General features: G+C 42.4%; 2 protein-coding genes and 1 long non-coding RNA gene across 14 annotated transcripts in view; 2 read left to right on the top strand and 1 right to left on the bottom strand.

The window, feature by feature from the left end:
• Positions 1-1,346: 1,346 nt before the first annotated feature.
• Positions 1,347-2,629, bottom strand: LOC116218117. Its single transcript, XM_031558308.2, has 3 exons — positions 2,542-2,629; positions 2,346-2,398; positions 1,347-2,207 (listed from the first exon to the last, which is right to left on the bottom strand). Exons 1-3 carry the CDS (start codon positions 2,562-2,564, stop codon positions 1,510-1,512), a joined length of 774 nt encoding a protein of 257 aa, XP_031414168.2. The 5' UTR covers positions 2,565-2,629; the 3' UTR covers positions 1,347-1,509.
• A 9,105-nt stretch (positions 2,630-11,734) lies between these two features.
• Positions 11,735-12,505, top strand: LOC116218118. Of its 2 annotated transcripts, none has more exons than XR_004162680.2 (3): positions 11,735-11,942; positions 12,040-12,161; positions 12,253-12,505. It is a non-coding gene; the product is annotated as an uncharacterized LOC116218118 (long non-coding RNA). The 2 variants fall into 2 exon arrangements; XR_004162681.2 differs by having other exon boundaries at positions 11,746-11,942; positions 12,302-12,505.
• Positions 12,506-17,458: 4,953 nt separating this feature from the next.
• mcf2la (mcf.2 cell line derived transforming sequence-like a) overlaps positions 17,459-22,311 on the top strand; it is a 55,453-nt gene continuing 50,600 nt past the window's right edge. For 6 of the 11 annotated variants that reach the window (XM_031558306.2, XM_031558302.2, XM_031558303.2 and 3 more), the window contains exon 1: positions 21,500-21,999. In XM_031558306.2, coding sequence (XP_031414166.1) covers positions 21,855-21,999 — 145 coding nt within the window. In that variant the 5' untranslated portion in view covers positions 21,500-21,854. Of the gene's footprint in view, positions 17,753-21,498; positions 22,000-22,311 lie in introns of those variants that run through there. The other 5 variants (XM_031558307.2, XM_031558305.2, XM_031558304.2 and 2 more) reach the window with 3 other exon arrangements.

The following is a 22,311-nucleotide window of genomic DNA, read 5'->3' as shown; positions in this document are numbered from 1 at the left end:
AAAAAAAAAAAAAGTATCGGTTCCGGCACCGTTTAGGCACCGGTATCGTTTTAAAAGTATCGGTTATGTACCGGTATCGGATAAAAACCAAACGATACCCATCCCTAATCACAGGTATGCACACGGGGGAGCACGTCTGTCCTCACAGTCACCATCATGAAGAGTCAGCCCTTTATTCAAGGCTCTCTGTAAGGCGAGGTGAAGTGATCCACTGAGTAGGCAGAAAAACACACCAACAGGATCCATCATGAAGGATGGGCCGTAACAGACACTGAGATGGAAGCTTGGACACACTGTCACCCCCTGCTGGAGAACATACTGCTCTAAAGTATTCATCCCATGGAACATGCATCACTAGTACACACAACAGCAGAAGACCTATAGAGAGAGTGGGGATGGGGAGGGGTGGCTTGGCTTGGCCCTAGTTGACAAATGCTGTGATTAAAAACATGTTGCAGTTTGAAACATGTTGGCTTTTTTACCTTTAAAGCCATGCTGCTAAGCCAGGCCAAGGCTTTTTAACTTGCCATCTATCCTCTTCTGTTTTATGCATGGAATGAAACACTGGAGGAACTCGTGTTCAGTGGGATGGGATCTGGCATAACTACTGGAAACGAATGAAGTATGAAATGAAACTTGAAGTAAATAAGGGCAAATAGTGCGGTTAGTATGTTATTTCCTGTTTATTTATCTCTGGAAAATCAGTGTATTTTTTTTTTTATGCAAGTGTTTGTAAACCCCCCCCCCCCCTTTCTTTCCTACTGTGAGGCGCATTGTGTTACCTCCTTGTCTGATATGCGCCGTACAAATAAAGTTTGATTTGAAATACGTAACAATGTCAGATTTGAAATGTTACCAGCTGTTGACCCTCACTAGGGCTTCTAAACTATTCATATAAACACATCCTGTGTCTGCTAAATGATTGCCTAAATGTTAAGTTTGTAATTACAGCACAACCCCTTAGTTTAGGATTAACCAAGTCACGACTTGCAGATATTCATGACGAATTAATGGCACGCAATTGTCAAAAGAAACCACCACAATTTTAAATTTGCCAGACCCAAATAACACCTAGAGAAAATGACTGGGCTCCATCAGATCCATGGAAGCCCATGACTTGTTTTTGAAGCAAAAGGGACATGCTAAACTACCCCCCACCCCAAAGATGAAAGGCAAGGCCAATGGGCATTAAAACAGTTTCTTTGGAAAATGCCCAAACGCATTAATACAAGGGTTTGGGTTTCTTCGCTGTCAAGAGCACGACCAGTTTTGTTCAGATTTGGGAACCAATACAACCCCCTCCCTCAAAGAAAGACACAAGTTGAACTTGGAATTTAATATATTTTTTATTGAATTCAATTAGCAAAGTCTGGATATCCATGAGGTGGCCCTTATTGAGAAAAGGGAAACATTAGAACCTTTTAAAACTGTACAGAAGACACTGCATGAAGATCATGTGCCTCACCAGGTACTTCTGGTCGTCACCCCTGTTAAAGAGGATGAGTCACCTCACCAGGTAAACTTCCAGGGTTTCTGAGGGGGCTGTGAAAAAGCTTGATGAACCTTAGTGTTGGTCTTCCTGTAAGGGGGTGGTGGAATCCTCTCAAAGCTAATATCGGTCCAAGCATTGCTGCCATGCTCGTCGGTGGAACTGAAGTGAGTTACTGTACCAGGTGGAAGTTGGCCAGTGATGAACATGTGAAAGAACCGGGCATCATATAACTCCTCGGGTGGACTGACATTACTGGGCTCTGGGACACCGTTTGCTCCTTGAACATGTGCAGGGGAATAAAACTGGCTTTCAAGTGGTTCATTAGAATCTGGGACACGGCCCTCAGAGAAGGCTCGGAGTGGCGGGGGAGGCTGCAGGTATCCAGAATCATGGGACTCAGATTCTTCATTGCCATGTTCATAAGTAGCACCCCTCTGAATGAGTGTCCCAGCTTTGTAGGAGGGCTGCCGCCAGTAGTTGAAATGTGGATCAAACACAGGAGGGGCAGCCTCAAACTCTTCATATCCAGAACTAGTTTGAGGCATGGAGCCCTTGACTTCACCAGAGAAGGTCATCGGAGACACACCTGGGCTAGACTGTGTATACAGCCCAGGGGTCTGAGGTGGACCTGACTGCTGAACATCAGTGGAGCTTGAAGATGGCCAACCAGTCTGCATTTGACCAGGCTGCGCTAGGGGTTGATGGCCATAATATCCTTAAATAAAGGAATGTTAGAATGAAGTTTTAAAAAACACCTACAAAGGCATTTTCCGAATTTGCAACAGGTTAACATAAGACAGAAGGAAATTACAATGGGATATAAGCGACAGACAGACAAGCGTTAAAGGCTTACCTTTAGCTGGAAAGCTATAGACACGACACAGCATGGCAGACAGAAGAAAAGCCCTGAAAGTTGTAAACGAGTTTAGATTCAAGATAGAGATTAACAAGCAAGAGAGCTGAATCATTAGCTTTGTAAAGCCAGTCACACCTAGGAACTGCTTAAAATCATTAATTTAAAGTGCTTCTTTAAAAAAGGTTAAAACTACCTCAATATCAAGGCAATATCCATGATTCCAAGCACCTCAGTCCCAAAACATAAAAGAACTACCGGTATTCCTGCTCCTAGTTGCGGTGGAGAATATATAGAGGGAAACATGTAGACATCAGCCAATCAAAGACTTTATTGATTAATTAAGGTCAGCTGAAAAAAAACTAGCCAATTATGAACATTTTCACTAGGCTTTCCTCTAGGCAGTATTCTCAACACCACCTCCGGTCATGAGATTGTTAATATGCAGTTTGGAAATTGGTAAAGCCAGGGCCTAGTTTAAAAAGCTTAATGGAAATCCTGTGTTTTGCTATCCCAGATAAGGTAATTCATCTTACTTTTGTGCCAATTTTTCCATGCAACATTGGTTTGGACCACTTTGATCCTGATAAAAACTTTTCAAGATTACCAAACCCAGATTCCCCCTCTCTGTGAATGACATTTATGATGCACCTGAGGCTGTTGAAGACCCAGACCAACATCTGGCATGGTTAAATACATTAAGCAAAATATGAATCAATGTATATATATTACATGATATAAATGTTTCATTATTTGGCCAATTTTAAAGTTTTATTACATTTTGTCCCTGAAATCCACCATTCTGATGCGATCAGGAATATCCTTATTTTTGTTTTATCCCAATCGTCTTAAAACCTTTTGAACAGCACATCTCAAAGGCTCTAACACTCTACCATGCAACTATTGATGCACCTCAATGTATATATATTGCTTTTTTAATTTACTCAGGGATATTTATTTATCTATTTATTAGTGCTGTCAGTTTAACGCGTTATTAACGGCGTTAACGCAAACCCATTTTAACGCCGTTAATTTTTTTATCGCGAGGTTATTGCGATTTTGTTTTATTATTATTATTTTTATTTTTATTCTTTTTAATTTTTTTTTTAGATTAACGTTCTTTTTGGCCTCGCAAACTGTGTAGTAGGCTAACGTTACGGTTTGAGTGAGTGGTGAGCGCGATACGGCGAAATGGATGATAAAAAGCTTCTGAATGGAAAGTTTACTTTTAAAAGTTGTGTTGTGCAAAAGAAGCGAGCTTCACTGTTGTCTGAAAATGTCAACAGGCAGCTGGCTGAAAGCAAAGAAGTAGTAGGCTTACCTTTTATTGGTAACCTAACTGTTACGGTTCATTGTTTCTGAAATAAGAGGCCTGACTGCTATGTTCCCAGCAAACTTGAAAATATTTAGCCATGGTTTAACTGCACTATAGGCTGAGTCCTTGTTTACCTGAAATGTGCACTTTATAATTTTATTTTGTACCGCCCTGTTTGGCAATGTTGGTTTTCAATAAAATAAAACATTTGCTTAAAGCAAGCCAATCCACTTTTCCATGTTGATAAGGGCAATAAAATAAAAATAAAATGATGGAAAAAATAAATAAACGAAGGGACATTTAGAATAGATACAAATTTGCGATTAATCGCGATTAATTTTGAGGTAACTATGACATAAATGCGATTAATCGCGATTAAATATTTAAATCGTTTGACAGCACTACTATTTATTAATTGTTATTTATTATTATTTAGCTCTGGCAGTTAATGTCCACAGCAACTTAAGTTTTTTAGCTGTCTGATGCTGCCTCGTTGTTTTTGTGACAATGACAATAAAGTACTTTGAACTTTGATCTAGATCAAAATCAAAACTGGATTACGTGATCTAATCTGATTTCAGAATCCTTTATTTCTTCTTCTGAACAAACCATTTTCAAGATTTTGTCCAATCTGACATCTGAAATCCAATCAGATTACTTCTGAACAACTGTGCCCAGGTAATCCAACTGGGGGTAATTTCATGATGAAATACTTAGGAGTCGGTCATATAAATCGTCAAAAACTGTTACAGACATGTAAAAGTGTGGATTTGTCTTTTCCCTGGTGCAGTGTTCCATACAACCTAAGGAACCTGCTCTGTGAAATATTCACAGGTGCATATCAATACTGCATTGTTTCACATAAAAGCATGAATGAGAACAAATCGCCTTGGCAAATGTCTTGTACTTGTGAATTCTTAAGATTCATGAATAAATGTTAAAGTGGCTTCTCTACTCTTGATTAGTTGAATGTACGATAGTCATGACAGGTTAAAATAGCTTTTAAAGTTCAAACAGGCATGGCAGATAGAAATCACACCAAAGTGTTTGGGATCTTGAGTACAAGGATTGTTCCTTCATTATGAGTTCCCCAGTTGCCTCTACACAAACCTTATGCAAGTTACAGCCACCTTCAGAACCTTCAGCCTCACCACACTTTGGCCCCAGATCAGTGGGCATTGGAACACAAAGCAGCTGTACTTTAGAAATCCAGGACTTCATTGCCGTCTGCAAACAGGAAGCAATCTATACATTTCTGCAACTTTTTTACTAGGGACAATTAAATGTCCTCAATAGACCAATAAGGTACCCCTTACAATGTCAGGCCTAGATCACTAAACTGACCTGGGTACAAGCAGGATACAAAGGAAATTGAGACTTTGAATAGATTTAGTATTTCCTTAGCTACCCAGAGAAAAAAGTAATGTCTGTATGAAATAAAAATATATTTTATTTATAATATGATGAAAATAAATGCTGAACAAAGAATGCTGGTAATAATAGTAGTATTAATGAAGGTGAAGTAGTAGCTTCCTGTTGCCTCTCTGCAGTCATCCAGTGTGACGTATGAAGACAGATGTTCAGTGCCGTCATCAGCATCATATCCTGTGCCATAGTATGCAAGAGAGTACAGACATTAATTCAACTCAGTCGATTCCTCCATTAATCAAAATTCAATGGAATGACCCAAGCTTCCTACACATCCTGATGATCAGAGATGGCCACAGTTTCTGCTTACGATCTAGACAACCTCCTTCTATAATTATTTCTCCATGTAGTAGTTTGTATTGTTGACTCACCCATGTCCATGTAGCTGGAGAGGGTGTTCATTTGCTCATAGGGGCTGAAGTCAGGCACCGGTCTCTCCGCCCACTGCTCCACACTGACAGAGCCCAGCCACTCTGCAACATAATTTACAAGACATAAGAAAAAGAGGCAATAAGTGTCACTTAATTACAGACTACTGTACTCTGGGTTAGAAAGTAAGCTAAATTAAAGAAAATAAACATCTATTCATCATGAGAATCTCCCTCAGAGAATGTCAGCCTCTCTGTCTTGTACACTGGTAATTATTAAGTTGGACTCACTCAGGCTAAAGTTGTTCCAGTGGGTTTCTGCTTGGTCAAGCGAGTTCATGTCTTGGGCCTCTCTCTGTTCCTTGTTTTCAGTTTGCACCTCATCCTCCATTTGGTGATCATTTCCAGATTCACACAGACTGGGCTGGTGGAGTCGGTGCCTATCAAATATAAAAGACATTCATATTACAGTTCAGTGCATGGCCATGATTGGTCCTCACCCAGCAGTAACTAAACAAATATCTCTGTAGATTCTGGTATAAAATGACTCATCACTTTCACGATGAAAGAAATTCAATTCACAGTCTCCTGGACACTCTTCTGATTCTTTCACAAACATCTGTTACATCTGATTACTCTTCTTTCGTATGCCACAACACTAGCCTGACGATGTCATACTCATAATTCTAGTCAGAATATGAGTCTGATTACCGGATCCCGTAGGAAGGACGGCAAAAACCTCTTTTCGATCGACAAATGCCTTGATCGCGTTTCTCTGTTCCTCTTTCAAAATGAATGTGCTGTCAATGTCTTCTAAAACAGACTCGAATCTCCACATTTCAGCTCTCCAACGGCAGCCATGTTTGTTGAAAACGAATTCACCCCAAAAGCTCTTTGGTGACGTGGTTGATTACGTTACGGTTGATCATCTGTCCAAAATCGTATAAAGCCCACCCTGACAATTTGATTGGTCTATCTATCTCCTCACAGATTTTTGTGAGGAGATAGTTTCTGCCCAACGGAGCAATGCCAGACCGAACCTCCCGACCTAACATTTTGTGGGCGGGGCTAAGTTCGTCTGACATCCAGGCTACCACAACACAGCATCCTCCAAATCACTTTGTCATTTCATCTGTATTTCAAACTTACTTGTGTCCAAAGGGACAGGAAGCTCCTCTTGTTTGACCAGGCTCATCTCCTGCTTCCTCTTCTCAGTGAGGACGACCTCCTCAACATCACAGTCAGGACTCTCTGATGAATGTAAAACATGTTTAAGACACACAGGCACTCGGTTTGTGTCATTTACAAGTAGCGTCCTGCCCCTAGGATGGTGGAGGTCTGTGCCCATCCACTTAGATATTAATTACAACAAGTGTAATCATATAGATTCTGGTGTATAGTTAAAACTGGTCATTTAAAGCATACATCATTATCACAAATTTCAATCAAGTGAATGTCTCAGGCACATTTATGTATTCTAATCTTACTATGGTCCTCCAGATCACTTACGCTTTCCCATGCAGACCTGGATGACTGGTGTCTCTTCCAGGACCATATCAGGCTTTCTTGCCTGTCAAAGGTACACAGCCCACAGAAAAAGTGAATTGAAAACATAGTCAGTTATTGATTATGAGTTAATACTTTTTGATAATTCATAAATAACACTACTGTATTCTTCATTATATTCTTTGCATTCTTACTCAGTGGTTTGGTCTTTGCTTCTCCACGACAGCTGCTAGTCTCCACGGAGTCCTCAACCTGCACGTGTAGGACTTCAGCAGTCCTCAGCCATTTCCTCCTTTTCTTGGTGACATCCATATCTTTTCTCTGGGCTTGTTGTTGCACCTTCTGAGGCTTGCACCTCTCCTGAAAAGCCTGGGGGCTGGTGTCCATTTTCTCCTGGACTTTGCTCCTCATCGCCACACCATCTTCCTGCCTTGGCTTCCACCCTGAGGCCACAAGTCGAGCTCTTCTCCAGTCTCTCTTGGAGGTCTTTGCTCCAGACATGACCACGTCCACCTCAGGTCCCTCACTCTCTCCTTCAACCCTCTGTCCATCTCCTGGTCCATCTTCTCCATGGCCTGCATCTTGCTGATGTGGTAGTTCCTCTGCCTTTGCCTCACTCCTCTTTTGCTGATCCTGTCCCTGATGCTGGCAAATGCAGCCCTCAGGGCATCCATAAAGCATCCACAAGACCTTACCAGTGTAGTCACCTCCGAGTCTCTGTACCTAGCAGCCAGTAGTCTGTACTAAAGGAGATAAGAAGGAACAGAGTTTCCAGTGCCCCAGTGAAGAACCGTGTCACATCCAACATAATTTCAGATGTGGCGAGATATCAGATATATGACGCAGCTTTTCTGATTATAAAGGTGTGATATCACATTTCTACAATAAAAACATTGAAAGAAATTGATGCAAAGTGCAAACGGAATCTCATATTTAGCTGAGAATTAGTTAACAAGATATGTTGCTGCTACTTTGTTCAAACCTTATGTTTTCATAATTTGATTTCCTTTCTTGTTGAGTCAGTTACACATTGACACAGTTTGTCATTAGTCCTGTGCATGGAGCTGTGAAACAAAATGTCTCCTCTATAGAAAGACTGCCCTCTACTGGTAGCGCTGTCGCATGTGATCAAATTTGTGCTCTGTATAGCATAGGAGCTGTTACAATATCACAAACCAGATCCAAATTCCCCATTTACTTAAAATCTATCAACTTATAAAAAAAAGTCACCACAAGACATTTTCATTCGCTCCCTTTAGTTGGCTCTTGTGGGTCTGATATCTTCTCTTGTGGGTGTGATAGGTTGATTGACCAGTAGGGAAATGTGTGCTAGGCATATGAGTGTGTGATACATGTTCCTCTGTAATGTTTTCCCAGCTTGAAGAATATGCAAGTTTTTGATGGTTAGAAAAATGAATCTAAATATGGCTGTACAATATTTTTAGATATAGCCTAATGGTCGATCTGAGGACAATGTTTTTTATGTAATTATTTTATCAAATATAATCTTAAATAATCTCAATATAATTAATGACAAATATTAAAATTCAATGTTAAAATCAATGTTAAAATTGTATTTAATCACCAGCTTATAATATATAATCTTATGCATTAAAAAATATGTATCATTTAAAGAGGAAATATCCAATAAGTCAATGATGTCATTTTATTAATTCAGCGTCTGGCCCTCTTCCTCTTAGGCTTCTCAGGCATGGGCTCCCCAATGATGTCCACTTCAATGAGGGGGGCGTAGGGCTCCAAGGTGGGACTGCAGTAGGACTCTGTGATCCAGATCCTGCCATCTGCATCCTCTGTCTCCAGGAAAGAAGGACAAGAGAACTTGTCCCACAGACGCTGTTTGATCACACGACCCATCTGAAGACTGTAGGGGCGAGGATGGCCAGATCGTGTTGTCATCATTGGATCTACTTCAGAATGGTAAATTCTTTTGTATTCTTCCACACTGTAGCCATGGATCTTTAGGGGCTCCTCTTGGAGCAGCGGCCCACTATTAGACCTGGGGTGTGGGGTTGGGATGGGTGCTGGTGCTGGTGCTGGCTGACGGAAGTCTGGAAGAACAGCAGCATTCTTGATGTATCTCTCCTCCAGAGGCTCTTCCATCTGCCTGAGGCTAGTCTGAAGAGCAGTTTCCCTCCTTTTCCTCTCAGCTGCCTATACATGAGAACATATTTTATTTATTTTACTCTCATCTTGTAATTTTGCAACACGTTAACACGATCTCCTAACATGATCAGGCATCAAGCATATTCATGGTACCTCAGCTTTGTAAGAAGAATATTTTAGATGAGGAAAGAACATGTCCTCGTTCTCCCTAGGAGCTGTTGACCACTCAAAGGGGATGTCTAGGTCCAGTGGACTAAACTTCTTTCCATCATTCTGCTCGGCATTTCTCCTGGTAGTACCATGGTTGAATGTCGGGGATAAACCCAGAATCTGTTTGATGCAACAGGGAAGTGCTGGAGAGCAGAAGAGTGCAGCCTGTGGGACGATCAGGACCTTGAAGTCCTGAGTCAGCTTTTTGCTGGGCACCACACGGTGAGGCTTGGCCTGTTTCTTTCTCCGACCTTTGCTGTCACAGTCCCCAACATGACCACGGGAGGTACTTGGCTGGGCATTGACTCCAGAATGGGAGATGCTATGGAGCTCCTCTAGGCTCCTTCCTTGAATGAATGGAGTCTCCTGGGACAGTAGTCCGGCCTGGGGGACTGTGTTCTGCAGTTGGACATGTTGACCAAAGTCAAGTAAGATGGTAGCAATTTCAAGTGTCTCCTTTAAAGGGGCCTTAAACACCCCAAATTTATCCTGGGGAACCAATTCACCATCTCCTCTGTCTGCAACCTACAATGAAAAGGAACATGGTAAATTAGCGGAAATACTCATACATAATACATTCATATTCATGACATTGAAGGACACCAACCTACCTGTTCAGTACAAGTCTGCTCCTCACTTGACACCAAATGGCAGGGCGGGGTTTGCTTGATCCTTCTATCAGTGCCCTCAAATCCCTCTTGTGTGGAGGCGAAAACAGGCTCTGAGAAGGACCTACAGAGGCCACCATCTCCACCCTGGAGAGCCCCTTGGAGTTCAGGGTTTTTTAGAGGGAGGACCAATGAGCAACCACCACTGCCATAGGTACCATCAGAGATGGGCAGAGGGAGAAGAGCCTGTGAAGTAGAGCTGTGCCCATTCACACCAGTGTTCCTGGTTCGAAAACACCTCTTTTTAGACAGGCTCACTCCTTCTACATAGTAATCTTCAAAGCGCTTGGATGGGACAATGTTCCTTCTAAGGCCATAGCGGCCATTGACAGAACGGTTCACACTGCCCTGTAAGAGAAATAAACCAAGTTAGAGAATACTTCAAAATTTCATAAAAGAAAAAAAAAGAATGGGTGACCATTATAATAATAATATTGGCTCACCTTTTCCATATTAGTTGAAGAACTTGACAGGTTAATATCCAAAAAATTATTTTTGCAAGGAGAAACTGGCTTTCGCATGTGTTAAATTTTATCCAAAGTTGAAATTCTAATCTTTGTTTGGGGTTGGTTGCCAATGGCAAATGGCAAAGTAGAATTTAGAATGTTCATGATGTAATTTAGAACTCAAGTTATGGCCTATTGGAGTGCCATGTCCAAGTCAATTTTTCAAATAATAACTTTTATGTTTGTATAGCACCTTTCTGATTATAGCCCAAGGTGCTTTACTGAATTATTACAGAAAATAGCAATAAATACAACAAAGCAAAAAAATAAATAAACAAACAGAAAAAATAAAACAGATACGTGTATAATAAAATATAAATAAAAATATAAAGGGTACACAAGAATACTATTTAGAATAAGTTAACAAAATGTACTCCTTAAAGTAACACATCTGACCAATAATACCAATCAGGCAATAGGACAGGCAAGTTCATAAAATGAATTTGAAAGGTGGCCTAAGAGGGAAGCAGTTTGCTGTATGGAGTATTCTGGCTCATATAGACCTTACCTTTTCACGGTTTTACATCCAGTACTACAAGTTTCTTGCTCATTTATATAATGGTCAAAACAACATATTCCAGTTATTGTTTCAGGCAACTGTGGCTTTTCAAAATGTTACTCATCATACTTTTATTGTAAAAAGACAAGGTTTTGTACAATTTAAGTCCAGTGAATGTGAAATTAATGTGCTAGCGTCCCCTCGAAGCAATTAGCCAGTATTATCAGGTCAAAAATGGTCAATTTCAAGGCGATGTATCCAAATATCTACACATGTATCACAGGTATGCACACAGGTGAGCACGTCTGTCCTCACAGTCACCATCATGAAGAGTCAGCCCTTTATTCAAGGTTCTCTCTAAGGCGAGGTGAAGTGATCCACTGAGTAGGCAGAAAAACACACCAACAGGAGCCATCATGAAGGATGGGCCGTAACAGACACTGAGATGGAAGCTTGGACACACTCTCACCCCCTGCTGGAGAACATACTGCTCTAAAGTATTCATCCCATGGAACATGCATCACTAGTACACACAACAGCAGAAGACCTGAGTGGGGATGGGGAGGGGTGGGTGAGGGTGGAATAAAATCAATGGCATTAAACCCATATCATCTCTCTGGTCATGGACTGAAACTTTTCTGGGTTGAGACTTTAATTTGAAATGTATTTGGTTAAAATTAAACCTGTAGACACCATTATTGACCTGTATGTGTATGTGTAGAAAATTCTGCATGAGCAGTAACATAATTTGTGATTCTTATTGAGCTTGTTGGTTTTGTTTGTTTGCCGTGTCTTTAAATTAGGACCACTGATTGTTAGAACTCTATGCCGGGCACCGCCTCCTTCACTGTACACCTAACCAGCGGTCGACTGCGCGGTAACAAGTGCAGGTAATTGCCGCTATCATTTTCACTTTTTAAAAGGAACCGTGAACAGACTGTGTGCGTGCTGGACATCCCTTCGGATTTGCTAGGTAACTGCGCCGAAGTTGAAGTGTGTACGAGATCCCTGTTCTAAGTTTGTCGGGCTTCACTCCTGCGCTGGAGTTTCAAGTGTGTGCCATTTTACAGAGATCCCCGCTTCTGCGTCCGTTGGGCTACCAGGATGTTGTCTGTCAGTCGTCAGACAGTGGCCGAGTGAAGCTACGTTGAGCAAGGACTGGGAGTTAGATTCGTATGCTCACAGTTCAATGGTGAGTGTTGTGCCTTGTCCAGTTCTAAGGTGAAATATTGTTTACGCAACATATTGTGAGCCGCACAGCTATGCTATTGCTACTTGTGGAGTTCCTGGCGACTCGCACTCGTGTGTGTGTGTGTGTGTGTGTGTGAAAAGGCCCAGCGTAGGAGTTGCTGTGATGCGGTGTAGCGGACACTGATGGACTGACAAGGGGATCCACTGTGGACTGTTTGCCATTCTCCAGTAGCCAACACGGACTGTTGTAAATTGACTTTTCTAGATGTGTGGTATGGTATACCTTAAAAAAATATATAATACATAAATATAAGATTGTAATAAATATTATATCTTTTTTTAATATTGGAAATGTGTCGTCTGGGTGATTTCTGTTGTGTGACTCCCACCGAACCAAAAGAACTTGGACACATGAAGCAATCTAGAGTCCCAGCTCTTTAAAGTAACACTATGCAACAGTTTGACACTTTTTGAGGTTTGGCTTTATAGGCAACTAGTTTTGGTACCATCCTCAAATTAATTGTGATAGCATATGGTCATGTGAAGGACAGATAAAACACCTGTGTCTTCCCCACTAGCCATCCAAGATATGCCCTATGTAGTTCTGTGTAACGGGCTGGAACACCCTGCAAAAATGGAAGAAAAGCTTTCACACGCATGACATTGCCAGCTATACTGCCAAAAGACACCAGTTAGTGTGTTGGCAAGCTTCTATCAGTGTCAGCTGTGGTATTTGCAAGGTTTTTGCATGGTAGTTAGCTTACTAGTTTACTAGTTTTGGAACAGAACTCGCTTTAACTGGGTGGCGTAGTCGGATTAACACTGCCACTTCCCGTTTGTGATATGAAGTTTAATGAGTGGAAAGGGCACATCCAGAGTTTATTACAGTCACAGGAGTTTAACCCACACAGAGTCAGTATACAGTGGGGAAAATAAGTATTTGAACCCCTGCCGATTTCGCAAGTTTGGCCACTTGCAAAGAAATGTGTGATCTATAATTGTAATAGTAGGTGTATTTTAACAGTGAGAAACAGAATATCAACAAAAAAATCCAGAAAACTGCATTTTATAACATTTATGACTTAATTTGCATTTGATGCAGAAAATAAGTATTTGAACCCCTAGCAAAACATGACTTAGGACTTGGTGGAATAACCCTTGTTGGCAAGCACAGATGTCAGACTTTTCTTGTAGTTGGTCACCAGGTTTACACACATCTCAGGAGGGATTTTGGTCCACTCCTCTTTGTAGATCCTCTCCAAATCCTTAAGGTTGCGTTTTCAATGGGAGGGAATGAGGTTCAAGCCCAATATTCCACGTTACATGGCCCCATCCATAGTCCCCTCGATGCAGTGGAGTCGTCCTGTACCCTTGGCAGAGAAACAGCCCCAAAGCATAATGTTTCCACCTCAATGCTTGACGGTGGGGATGGTGTCATATTCAGCATTCTTCCCCCTCCAAACGCGGCAAGTCGAGTTGATGCCAAAGAGCTTGATTTTGGTCTCATCTGTCCTGTCTCCCAATCCTCCTTAGAATCATTTAAGTGTTCATTGGCAAACTTCAGACGGCCCTGTACATGTGCTTCCTTGAGCAGGGGGACCTTGCGAGTGCTGCAGTACTTCAAACCATTACGGCGTAGTGTGTTGCCAATGGTTTTCTTGGTGACTGTGGTCCCAGCTGCCTTGAGATCATTCACAAGCTCCCCCTGCGTAGTTCTGGGGTTATTCTGCACCTTTCGGATGATCACCGATACCGCACGAGGGGATATCTTGCATGGAGCCCCAGACGTAGAGCGATTGACAGTTGTTTGGTGTTGCTTCCATTTACGAATAATCGCACCAATAGTTGTCTGCTTGTCACCAAGCTGCTTGCCGATGGTTTTGTAACCCATTCCAGCCTTGTGCAGGTCTACAATCTTATCTCTGACGTCCTTGGTCAACTCTTTGGTCTTGCCCATGGTGGTGGGGTTGAAGGTGTGAAGTATGATTCTTTGGACAGGTTTCTTTTATACACATCACCAGTTGAGATCAGGTATACCTTGTTAGGCCTAATGAGGACTAATCTGTGTGCTTCTTGGGCACATAACTGGTCATTGGGAGCCAGAATTCTTGCTGTTTGCTTGTGGGTTCAAATACTTATTTTCTGCATCAAATACCAATAAAGTCATAAATGTTGTAAAATGCAGTTTTCTGGATTTGTTTGTTGATATTCTATATATCACTGTTAAAATACACCTACCATTACAATTATAGATCACACATTTCTTTGCAAGTGGCCATACTTATTTTCCCCACTGTAACTCTGTTGTTTTGGCCCAGAACCAGGGTGGGCGTAGTGGCCTATGCTAGCAGGAGCCCACATCCTAGTCAGTGGAATGACACTAACTATAGTTCCTTCAAATTTGAACTGGGCTATCGCAGTTTATAGATGATCTGATCGGGGGGGGGGGGGTGCGCAAGGTGGTAGTTGATACAGACAACAACCCGGCAGCTCATCTGCAGAGTGCCCGGTTGGGGGCCACAGGGCAAAGGTGGATGGCACAATTAGCAGCCTTTGATTATGAGGTGACGTGTCGATTCGGTAAGGGAAATGGGTTACTAGGAGCACCTGTAGATGCTGATGTGGCGGCTGTTGTCCTTGCTGGAGGGGAACCACTTGAGGCATGGGCTAATGATGACTGGCAGAGGGAGGATGAGGATCTGGAGCCAATCCTGAGGTACGTGGAAAGTAGGACGTTTCCAACTACAACAGCAGGGGGCCAGGATGGTGCTGCGAGATGAGGTTCTTTGTGTGTGTGTGTGTGTGAATAGGCCCAGCGTAGGAGTTGCTGTGATTGTATGCGGTGTAGTGGACACTGATGGACTGACAAGGGAATCCACTGTGGACTTTTGTAAATGTGTGGTATTGTGTACCTTTTTTTTAAAACCAAGATTGTAATAAAGATTATATCTTTTTTTTTTTATGTTGGAAATGTGTCGTCTGGTGTTGTGTGGCTGCTTGTTCTAAGACGCGTGGTACGCTAAAATGAGTTAACTAATTTGTTTCTGTGAACGTTAGTTCTCACTCAGGTTTCAAGAGTATTTGAATAATAATAGCTACAGTGGTTGATGGGCCATCGATGTTGATTATCCCTTGTGGTCTGTGGGATGGCCAGCCAGAGGCTACCTGGATGTGCAGAGACAACTTGAGATATCCTCACTGATTTTTGTTTTATTTGAGTAATACGATTCAAAACCCTGGTAAGGGATCTATCAAATTAAACCCAAGCACAATCTGATTTGTTGTGCTGTGTGTATTTTATTCTGGCCACAGGTTCTTTTGTCATTGTAAATATCTAATGGTATTTATTATGGTAGCTATTTAAACAAAGATATTAAACAATTATTGAATTACTATTTAAGCGGCCATTCATTAATGAATATTCTTGAATTAGCATCAATAGGCTTTTATTTTTTAGGTAATTCCTATCCGCGGAGTAGAGTGGTATCTTTTAATAGCACATACCCACACAGAGACACATCATTAGGAGTGTTTTATCTACACATACACACAAACACACACTCACAAACTTTTGGTAGTGGAGTAAGGCTCCCCCTGAAATAACCTATTCCCATGCTTCCATTGTGCCTCATACAATTTATATGTATTCTTTTGGAGTGCGTTCCCATGGAAGTGGGCTCCTGTATAATGTTACAGTGAAGTGTTACTGGGAGGATATCTGTATCTGAAAATGCTACAGCACACAGCGTGACATTGTGTGAGGGTACCGTATCTGCTGATATATATGAGAGGTAGAAGTCATTCCACTCCACTTCCACTGGCCATAGAAGCCAGGGTTGGGATGACTTAGCATGGAATTACCTATGCTTATCGAGACACGGAAGACAAACAAAAACATTCATAAAAAAAATGTCTGATTTTATTACATTTGAATGTCAAGAGATGCCTCATTATGAAGTCTGTATCTTCAAGCAATGTCATATATATTTTTTACTTCTTTTGTTAATATATTCATATTTGTCTGGTCTATGTGTTTGCTTGTGTTCATTTAGTTTCATGATCTGCAAGATCTTTCATGTCTGGAGAAACAGGTTTATTCCACAGTGGATAATATAAAGTCCCAGGAGTTCCCTTTTTGGTTTGTTGTAATTACAGCATTAAAACCATATGTTTTTTAGAACCAGAACTGAAAACTCCACATTAGAAACATAACATCACATTATCTTCACCTGACCAGCTGCAGACTCAGCTGGGATTACACACTTGAGGCTTTAAACTCATGACGTATGAGGGAATCTGCATCAACCTTTTTTTCTGTAACCTATGCCAGGTCCTTGTCTATGCTTGTTAAAACAGCACTGCCTAACACTAGGTTTGTGAAAAGGCCTATGAAACTGAATGTTTCATGTTGAAATTATTGTACCTTAGTGATCCAGATGATGGCGCCAGAGCACTACACGATATTACACACAGACCGCAGAACAACAACAGACTAGCCTACTGACCTTGAAGGAGGGAAGCTATTGTTAGTGGTCTTGGAAACCCTCAGGATTTTTTTTTATCAAATATATTTTGAACACTATAAATGCCAAAAAATTGAATTTCTCTTTTCGTGTTGGCAACGCCCTAATCCTACAGGCGTATCCTACTACTTGTCGTAAGTGACATGTCTTGTGCTTTTAGAAGCGTCATCACCACAAATGTCCTTACACTCGTTTGAAAAAATCATTTTCAAGCGGCTCTCATGCCTCACACTGGTAATTGTCTTTGAAGCAATGGACAATATGAGAGGACATGAGCGTTGCTAAGGCAGACCAGACTCCCTAGCAACACAGCCTGGCGGAGGCAGAGCCGTTAATACAAATGAAAGTGACACATCATTGTGTTGCTGCAGGCTGCATCTTTAGCTCACTCTCTCCTCTTTCTCTTGTGACTCGGCATTTATGCATGTCAGTATAGAAGTAAGCACATTTGTGCTACTCTCCTCTTTCTCTTGTGACTCTGCATTTAGTCAATATAGAAGCAAGCACATTTGTGCTACTGAATTTGCCTGTATGAGTGTGCATATAGGCTCTCCTTTACATCTGTGTGTGTGTGTGTGTGTATGTATGTATGTATGCATGTTTGTGTGTGTGTGTGTGTGTGTGTGTACATGTGGATCCACAAGGCATCATGACTGTGCGCCTGCTCATACCGGCATGAGTGTGCGCACTGGCTCTCGGCTGCCTCTGTGTGTGTGGGCACGCATGTGCGTGCGTCTGAGTGTGTGTGTGTGCGCATGTCTTGGTCGCCCTGGCTGCTCCGCTCCGCTCCTCCGCTCTGCTGTGGCGTGCTGTCTTGCTGCACTAGCTGTGTAAGGACGTGAAGCACCGTCACGTCTGCTGCTGCAGCAACAACATCAGCAGAGCCAGTGACGGCAGCACGATCAGGACCAGGGAAACCTGAGCAGGTAGACATCCCCAGACTGAGGCAGCCCATCCTGGACAGCAGCCGAGGCGAACCCTTCTGTAAGGATGATCCTGTGGGTGAAGATGGGAGAGATGGCCCTGCGGGAGCTGGTGCAGAGGCTCAACAGCATAACAGACAACATTGGTAGGAGGGGCAGTCTCATGCTGTTCTGCGTGCCCACATCACAAATGTGTGTGTGTGTGTGTGTGTGTGTATACATGTGTGTGTTTGTCTGTGTTTTTCTACGGGTGTCATTTGATAAGATTCAGGGAAGGTGGGGCTGCTGTGGATGTCAGTTTGGAGAGGTTCAGCTTAAATTGCTGCATCACTTCATGTGAGTGTAATGGTTCCCAAATGATTTAACCTCTTCAAGGTATTTTCTTCCTGAGTCAAATTCAAAGTGACTGGATATTTCAGAGAAGTGGTTGCAACTGGTTTGGAGTTTTTAATGTGAAACTTGTGTGTTTGTGAGCATTTCTGAATATGCGTTAATTTGAATTGGATACTGTGGTCAATGATAGGACTTTGATGAAAAATAGTTACTGTTAAATTTGGCATTTGCAGGTGTGATATTTGTATATAAGGCAAAATAGTTAATTTACTTAGATATAAAGATTATTGGTAGGAGAGAGAGTTTTGAAATGTGAAGTTTTAAAATGTGAAGATTGTTGCTTAGTGACATCAACCTGTGAATGAACTAACATGCAACCAGAGCACACAGGCATGTCTGTGGAGGGATGTTAGGTCTACATTGTGGGATTTTGATTCCCTGTTTTACCATGTGCTCTCCTGGAATGTAATAGTCACCCTATTTCCTCACAAACATGCCTGTAGGTGTGCGCTGAAAAAGAAACCTGCACTATTATAGTGTGTAATAGAAAATGTGCCAAGCGCACTGTATAGAAGTAGGTCATACCCGCTACCTAAGGGGAGTCTTCTGCCCCATAGCCCTACAAAGGGAATAAGATACACATCTCTGTTTACACCAAGATGAAGCTGAGGTCACGCACACTCCTCACTCTCTGATCTAAGCATCACAGGGAGTTCCTCAGAATACAGCTGATAGATGGGTTGTATGAAGATGGAGAATTGTACACACTGCCACTGATGTAGGAACTGATTACAGGAAGAGACCGTTTTGGCTGCCCCACCCATTATCCTTGCACATAACTTAGACTGACTGTTGTTGACTAGTATCGCAAAAATGGTGATAAATTGCCATTTGTTATACCTTATTGGTCAAATACACTCATTTATACAGGACTCCTCCAAACAGTGATGCAAACAGGTAAACATACACTGTTTCCGTGTCATTTTAGATGCATTTGTGGCTGAAAAGAGTGGGTTTCCAGATGAATTAATTCGATCTGAAATTGCGTTTGCTATCTTGTTAGTGATAAATGGGATGGCAAAATGTGTGGCAGTGCCTACTGTTTTTGTCCCCTCCACCATATTTGACCCAGTTCTGCGTCGGGGAGCTACTCATGCAGATTAATAATAACCCCCTCCTCTTTCTGCAACACATCTGAGTCATTCTGAGCCTGTTGTCGAAGAACGCTGCCTCCTTTTGGAGGAGACTTTACAGTTTGTGAATAGCCAATAATGATGACCTCAACTTCATTCCAAACTTCAGTGTATGATTGACTATTTTGTTTAGGACTGTAGTTTGAAAATATCATGCTGTGCCTCTTTTGGCTTTATTTATTGTATTCCTGCACACTGTTTTGCAATACGGCCAATTTGAAAGAGAATACAGTTGAAATGCTAGTATTTAGTTAGTTATCCTCTCCATAAACATCAAAAGACATAAAATTACTCACATTTTAATGTCTAATGACTATGGGAACATGTGTTCTGCGTTAAACACTTATATTTGATATTCAGTCTGTGCCTGATGATCCACATTTTAGCATGCATAGCCAGCTATGCATATTATTATTGTTATAATGAAATATGTCAAACCACAGCCAATGTCAAAGCATGAGCTATTGGCCCAGGCCCTATGATGATCTTAACTGTCAAGTGGGACAGCTTAATTTCCCCCTCATCACAAGAGGGTGCTGTGAGCTTTAATACTTAGCATACACTCTTTCCCACAGGCAAGAACAAGTTCTAGAGCATTTGCTTGAATACTTTCATGACATCACATTCTAGTGACATTCACATCAAGTGATTTTCTGGATAATATAGCCTACGTGCTTTCATGCTTCTTACTGACACAATAATACAGCAGGTTATAGTTACCACAGCACCCTTCATAGCATGTGACGTTTGGGAGGAAGTTCCTCATCCATACAGCTATGGCTTCTACTGATGTTTCCCATGCCTGAGCCATGTGCTGTATTTGTAACACAAGGGGGAAGGCTCGAGCTGTTCTAGGGTTTGAATAGATCCTGTCATTTGTTTGTACTGACACTCAGTTCTTAGCTGTTACGCTTCCTGCTGGCTGTACGGATACAGGCTGTATTGTTGCTGTGGTAACTGGCTTCTGTCTTGCATTCTGCGGTTGCCATGGACTTAATTCTGGGATGGCCGCATCTTTTGTTGGCCTCCCTGGCCTGAGAAAGCTGGGCTTGTTGTGTGAATGAGGCCTGTCTGTGGAGAAACTTCAGGGCTGCTTGCAGGGCCTCCTCATGCTGTAAGAGGATGAGAGCTGAAGAGAATAGAAGCCCCCCCCCCATATCCTTTCCTTCATTTCCTAATTCTGCTCTTTGCAAGGACAAACTATTTACTTCTCCAAGCTGTTCACTTATTTTAGTAGTATTTTTATTCCTCCCTTATTTTTTATACTATTAGGGTTCTCAGGTTCTGTGTTTTCTCTATCCCTATTTGCTGTTCCCCCCTCGGTCTGTCTCTCTCACTCCCTGTTGGCTGTCTTGGCTAATGATGACAAGTATCGCAGATGGAGCACTGCTGCTATTTAAGGCAGGGGCCTAAGGGAGCCATTGGCATGTCTGATCATGTTCAGTCAGTGTGTGGACGCATCAGAAAAGTCACTTCCCCTCATTTTTTATTCATATTCTCTAACACTGCACATTTATTGGTTATAAATATGCATTGAGGTGATTACAGTGACAGAAGCATATCTCAGCACTGACCCATTAGAATGGATTTGGGAGGACATCTGAACCAGACCAATCAGTGCATATGGCTGCTTGACTGTGTGTGCCCATCGCTGTAGAGAAATCCGGACTGTCCCTGCCCTTGATAATAAGATTACTATGAAACCCATCCTACAGACCCTGTAGTGCGAACAGCGGTGCATATGGCAGAGATGCTGAATCACTGGGTCTGTGTGACCACAGTGTGCCTCTTAGGCTGTGATGCAGAAATGACCAACTGTGCTGATGTGTAGCTCTCCCTCCCTGGGTATGTTAACATGACCAAGCTATTTTTCGAAGAGGCTGTGATGTATGCAGTGTATAAACGTGCTGTGCCCCAGCTGTGTTTCTCAAAAACAACTGACAGCTCAGTGAGATTAAAGCTGTGATTATAGAAAATGGGAACTTCTTTTTGTGAGGTTTCAAAGATTTTGTCCACTTTTACTTCTTGGGTTGAATTTGGGTTGAAAGAGACTACCATGAAATAGACAAGAACAAACAGACTTTGTCTGTTAAAAGAGAGTCATTCTCAGTGCAAGACTGGGCTGCTAGATTTAAAACAAAACTGTATTTCTTTTTTTTTCACAAAGGCTTCAGTTGTCAACTTTTTTCCTATCTCTCCTCTCTTTCTTCTGACCCCCTCCCCAATCACTCGACCCTCCTTCTGGTGCTGTGCTGTCATCATCAGGATGGCTGAGAGAGATGGAGAGAGAGAGAGAGAGAGACGGAGAAAGAGAGAGAGAGAGGAGGGAAAGTTTAGATAGCGTCCCCTGTGCGGCGTGAGTGCAGCAGCTAAGCTGTTTGCCTGGCTGGTATAATTAGCCCCCAGCAGAAGGGGATTTACGCTTAAACGGCCCACAGATCTTCCCTCCTCCTCCCTCTACCTCCTCTTCCTCTGGAGTCGCTGGCCGGACGGACGGCATCCGAGCACAAAACAAACAGGCTGACCAAGCTTAGGGGACATGCGGCACATTCACATACACCCTCCGCTCAGCAGTGACAAGAGTGACGCAGAGGATTTTGGGACAACACAGTTGTGAGGACGTGTGACTCACTCTTTACCGCTGTGCTGCTCAGCAGCCCTCCTGGTGGACCCCTGCGGAGTGTGAGTGTGAGGGACTTGTCTCGGAGTTCTCCGACTTCTCATGTCTATCCAGGAGCTGCTCCGAGAGGGCCAGGAGGCTCCGGTGAGCCTGCTCTCGCGCCTCAGTCACCTAGTCCACAGCCTCTCCCCCAACGTGCTGGCTTCCCCCTCAAGTAGTCGCAAGAGCTCATGGAGGGACTGGAATGGTGAGAGAATTCATGTGTATTGTATATGTATGGAGTGAAATAGCAGGGAGGTAGTTTCCATGTGTATTGTATATGTTTGGAGTGAAATAGCAGAGAGGTAGTATCCATCTCTGCTGTTCTGTGTGTCAGGAAGAGCCATGCTGTGAGTTTAGCATGTGTCTGAAAAAAAGGCTTCTTTCTGTTGACTCATGATTCTGGTGTGCTGTGTGAATGTGAGCGCTTCCTCCACAGAGAGTTTCTAGAGGCTGAGGTTGCACTGGAGAAACCCCACAGGGTGTCTTTCCTCTGGGTAGCTGTCACTTTAGTCTTCCT

Source organism: Clupea harengus, chromosome 21 (assembly GCF_900700415.2).
Source record: "Clupea harengus chromosome 21, Ch_v2.0.2, whole genome shotgun sequence".
NCBI lineage: Eukaryota > Metazoa > Chordata > Actinopteri > Clupeiformes > Clupeidae > Clupea > Clupea harengus.
Note: the sequence above shows the minus strand (reverse complement) of the source record. Positions and strands in the feature narration are given on the sequence as shown.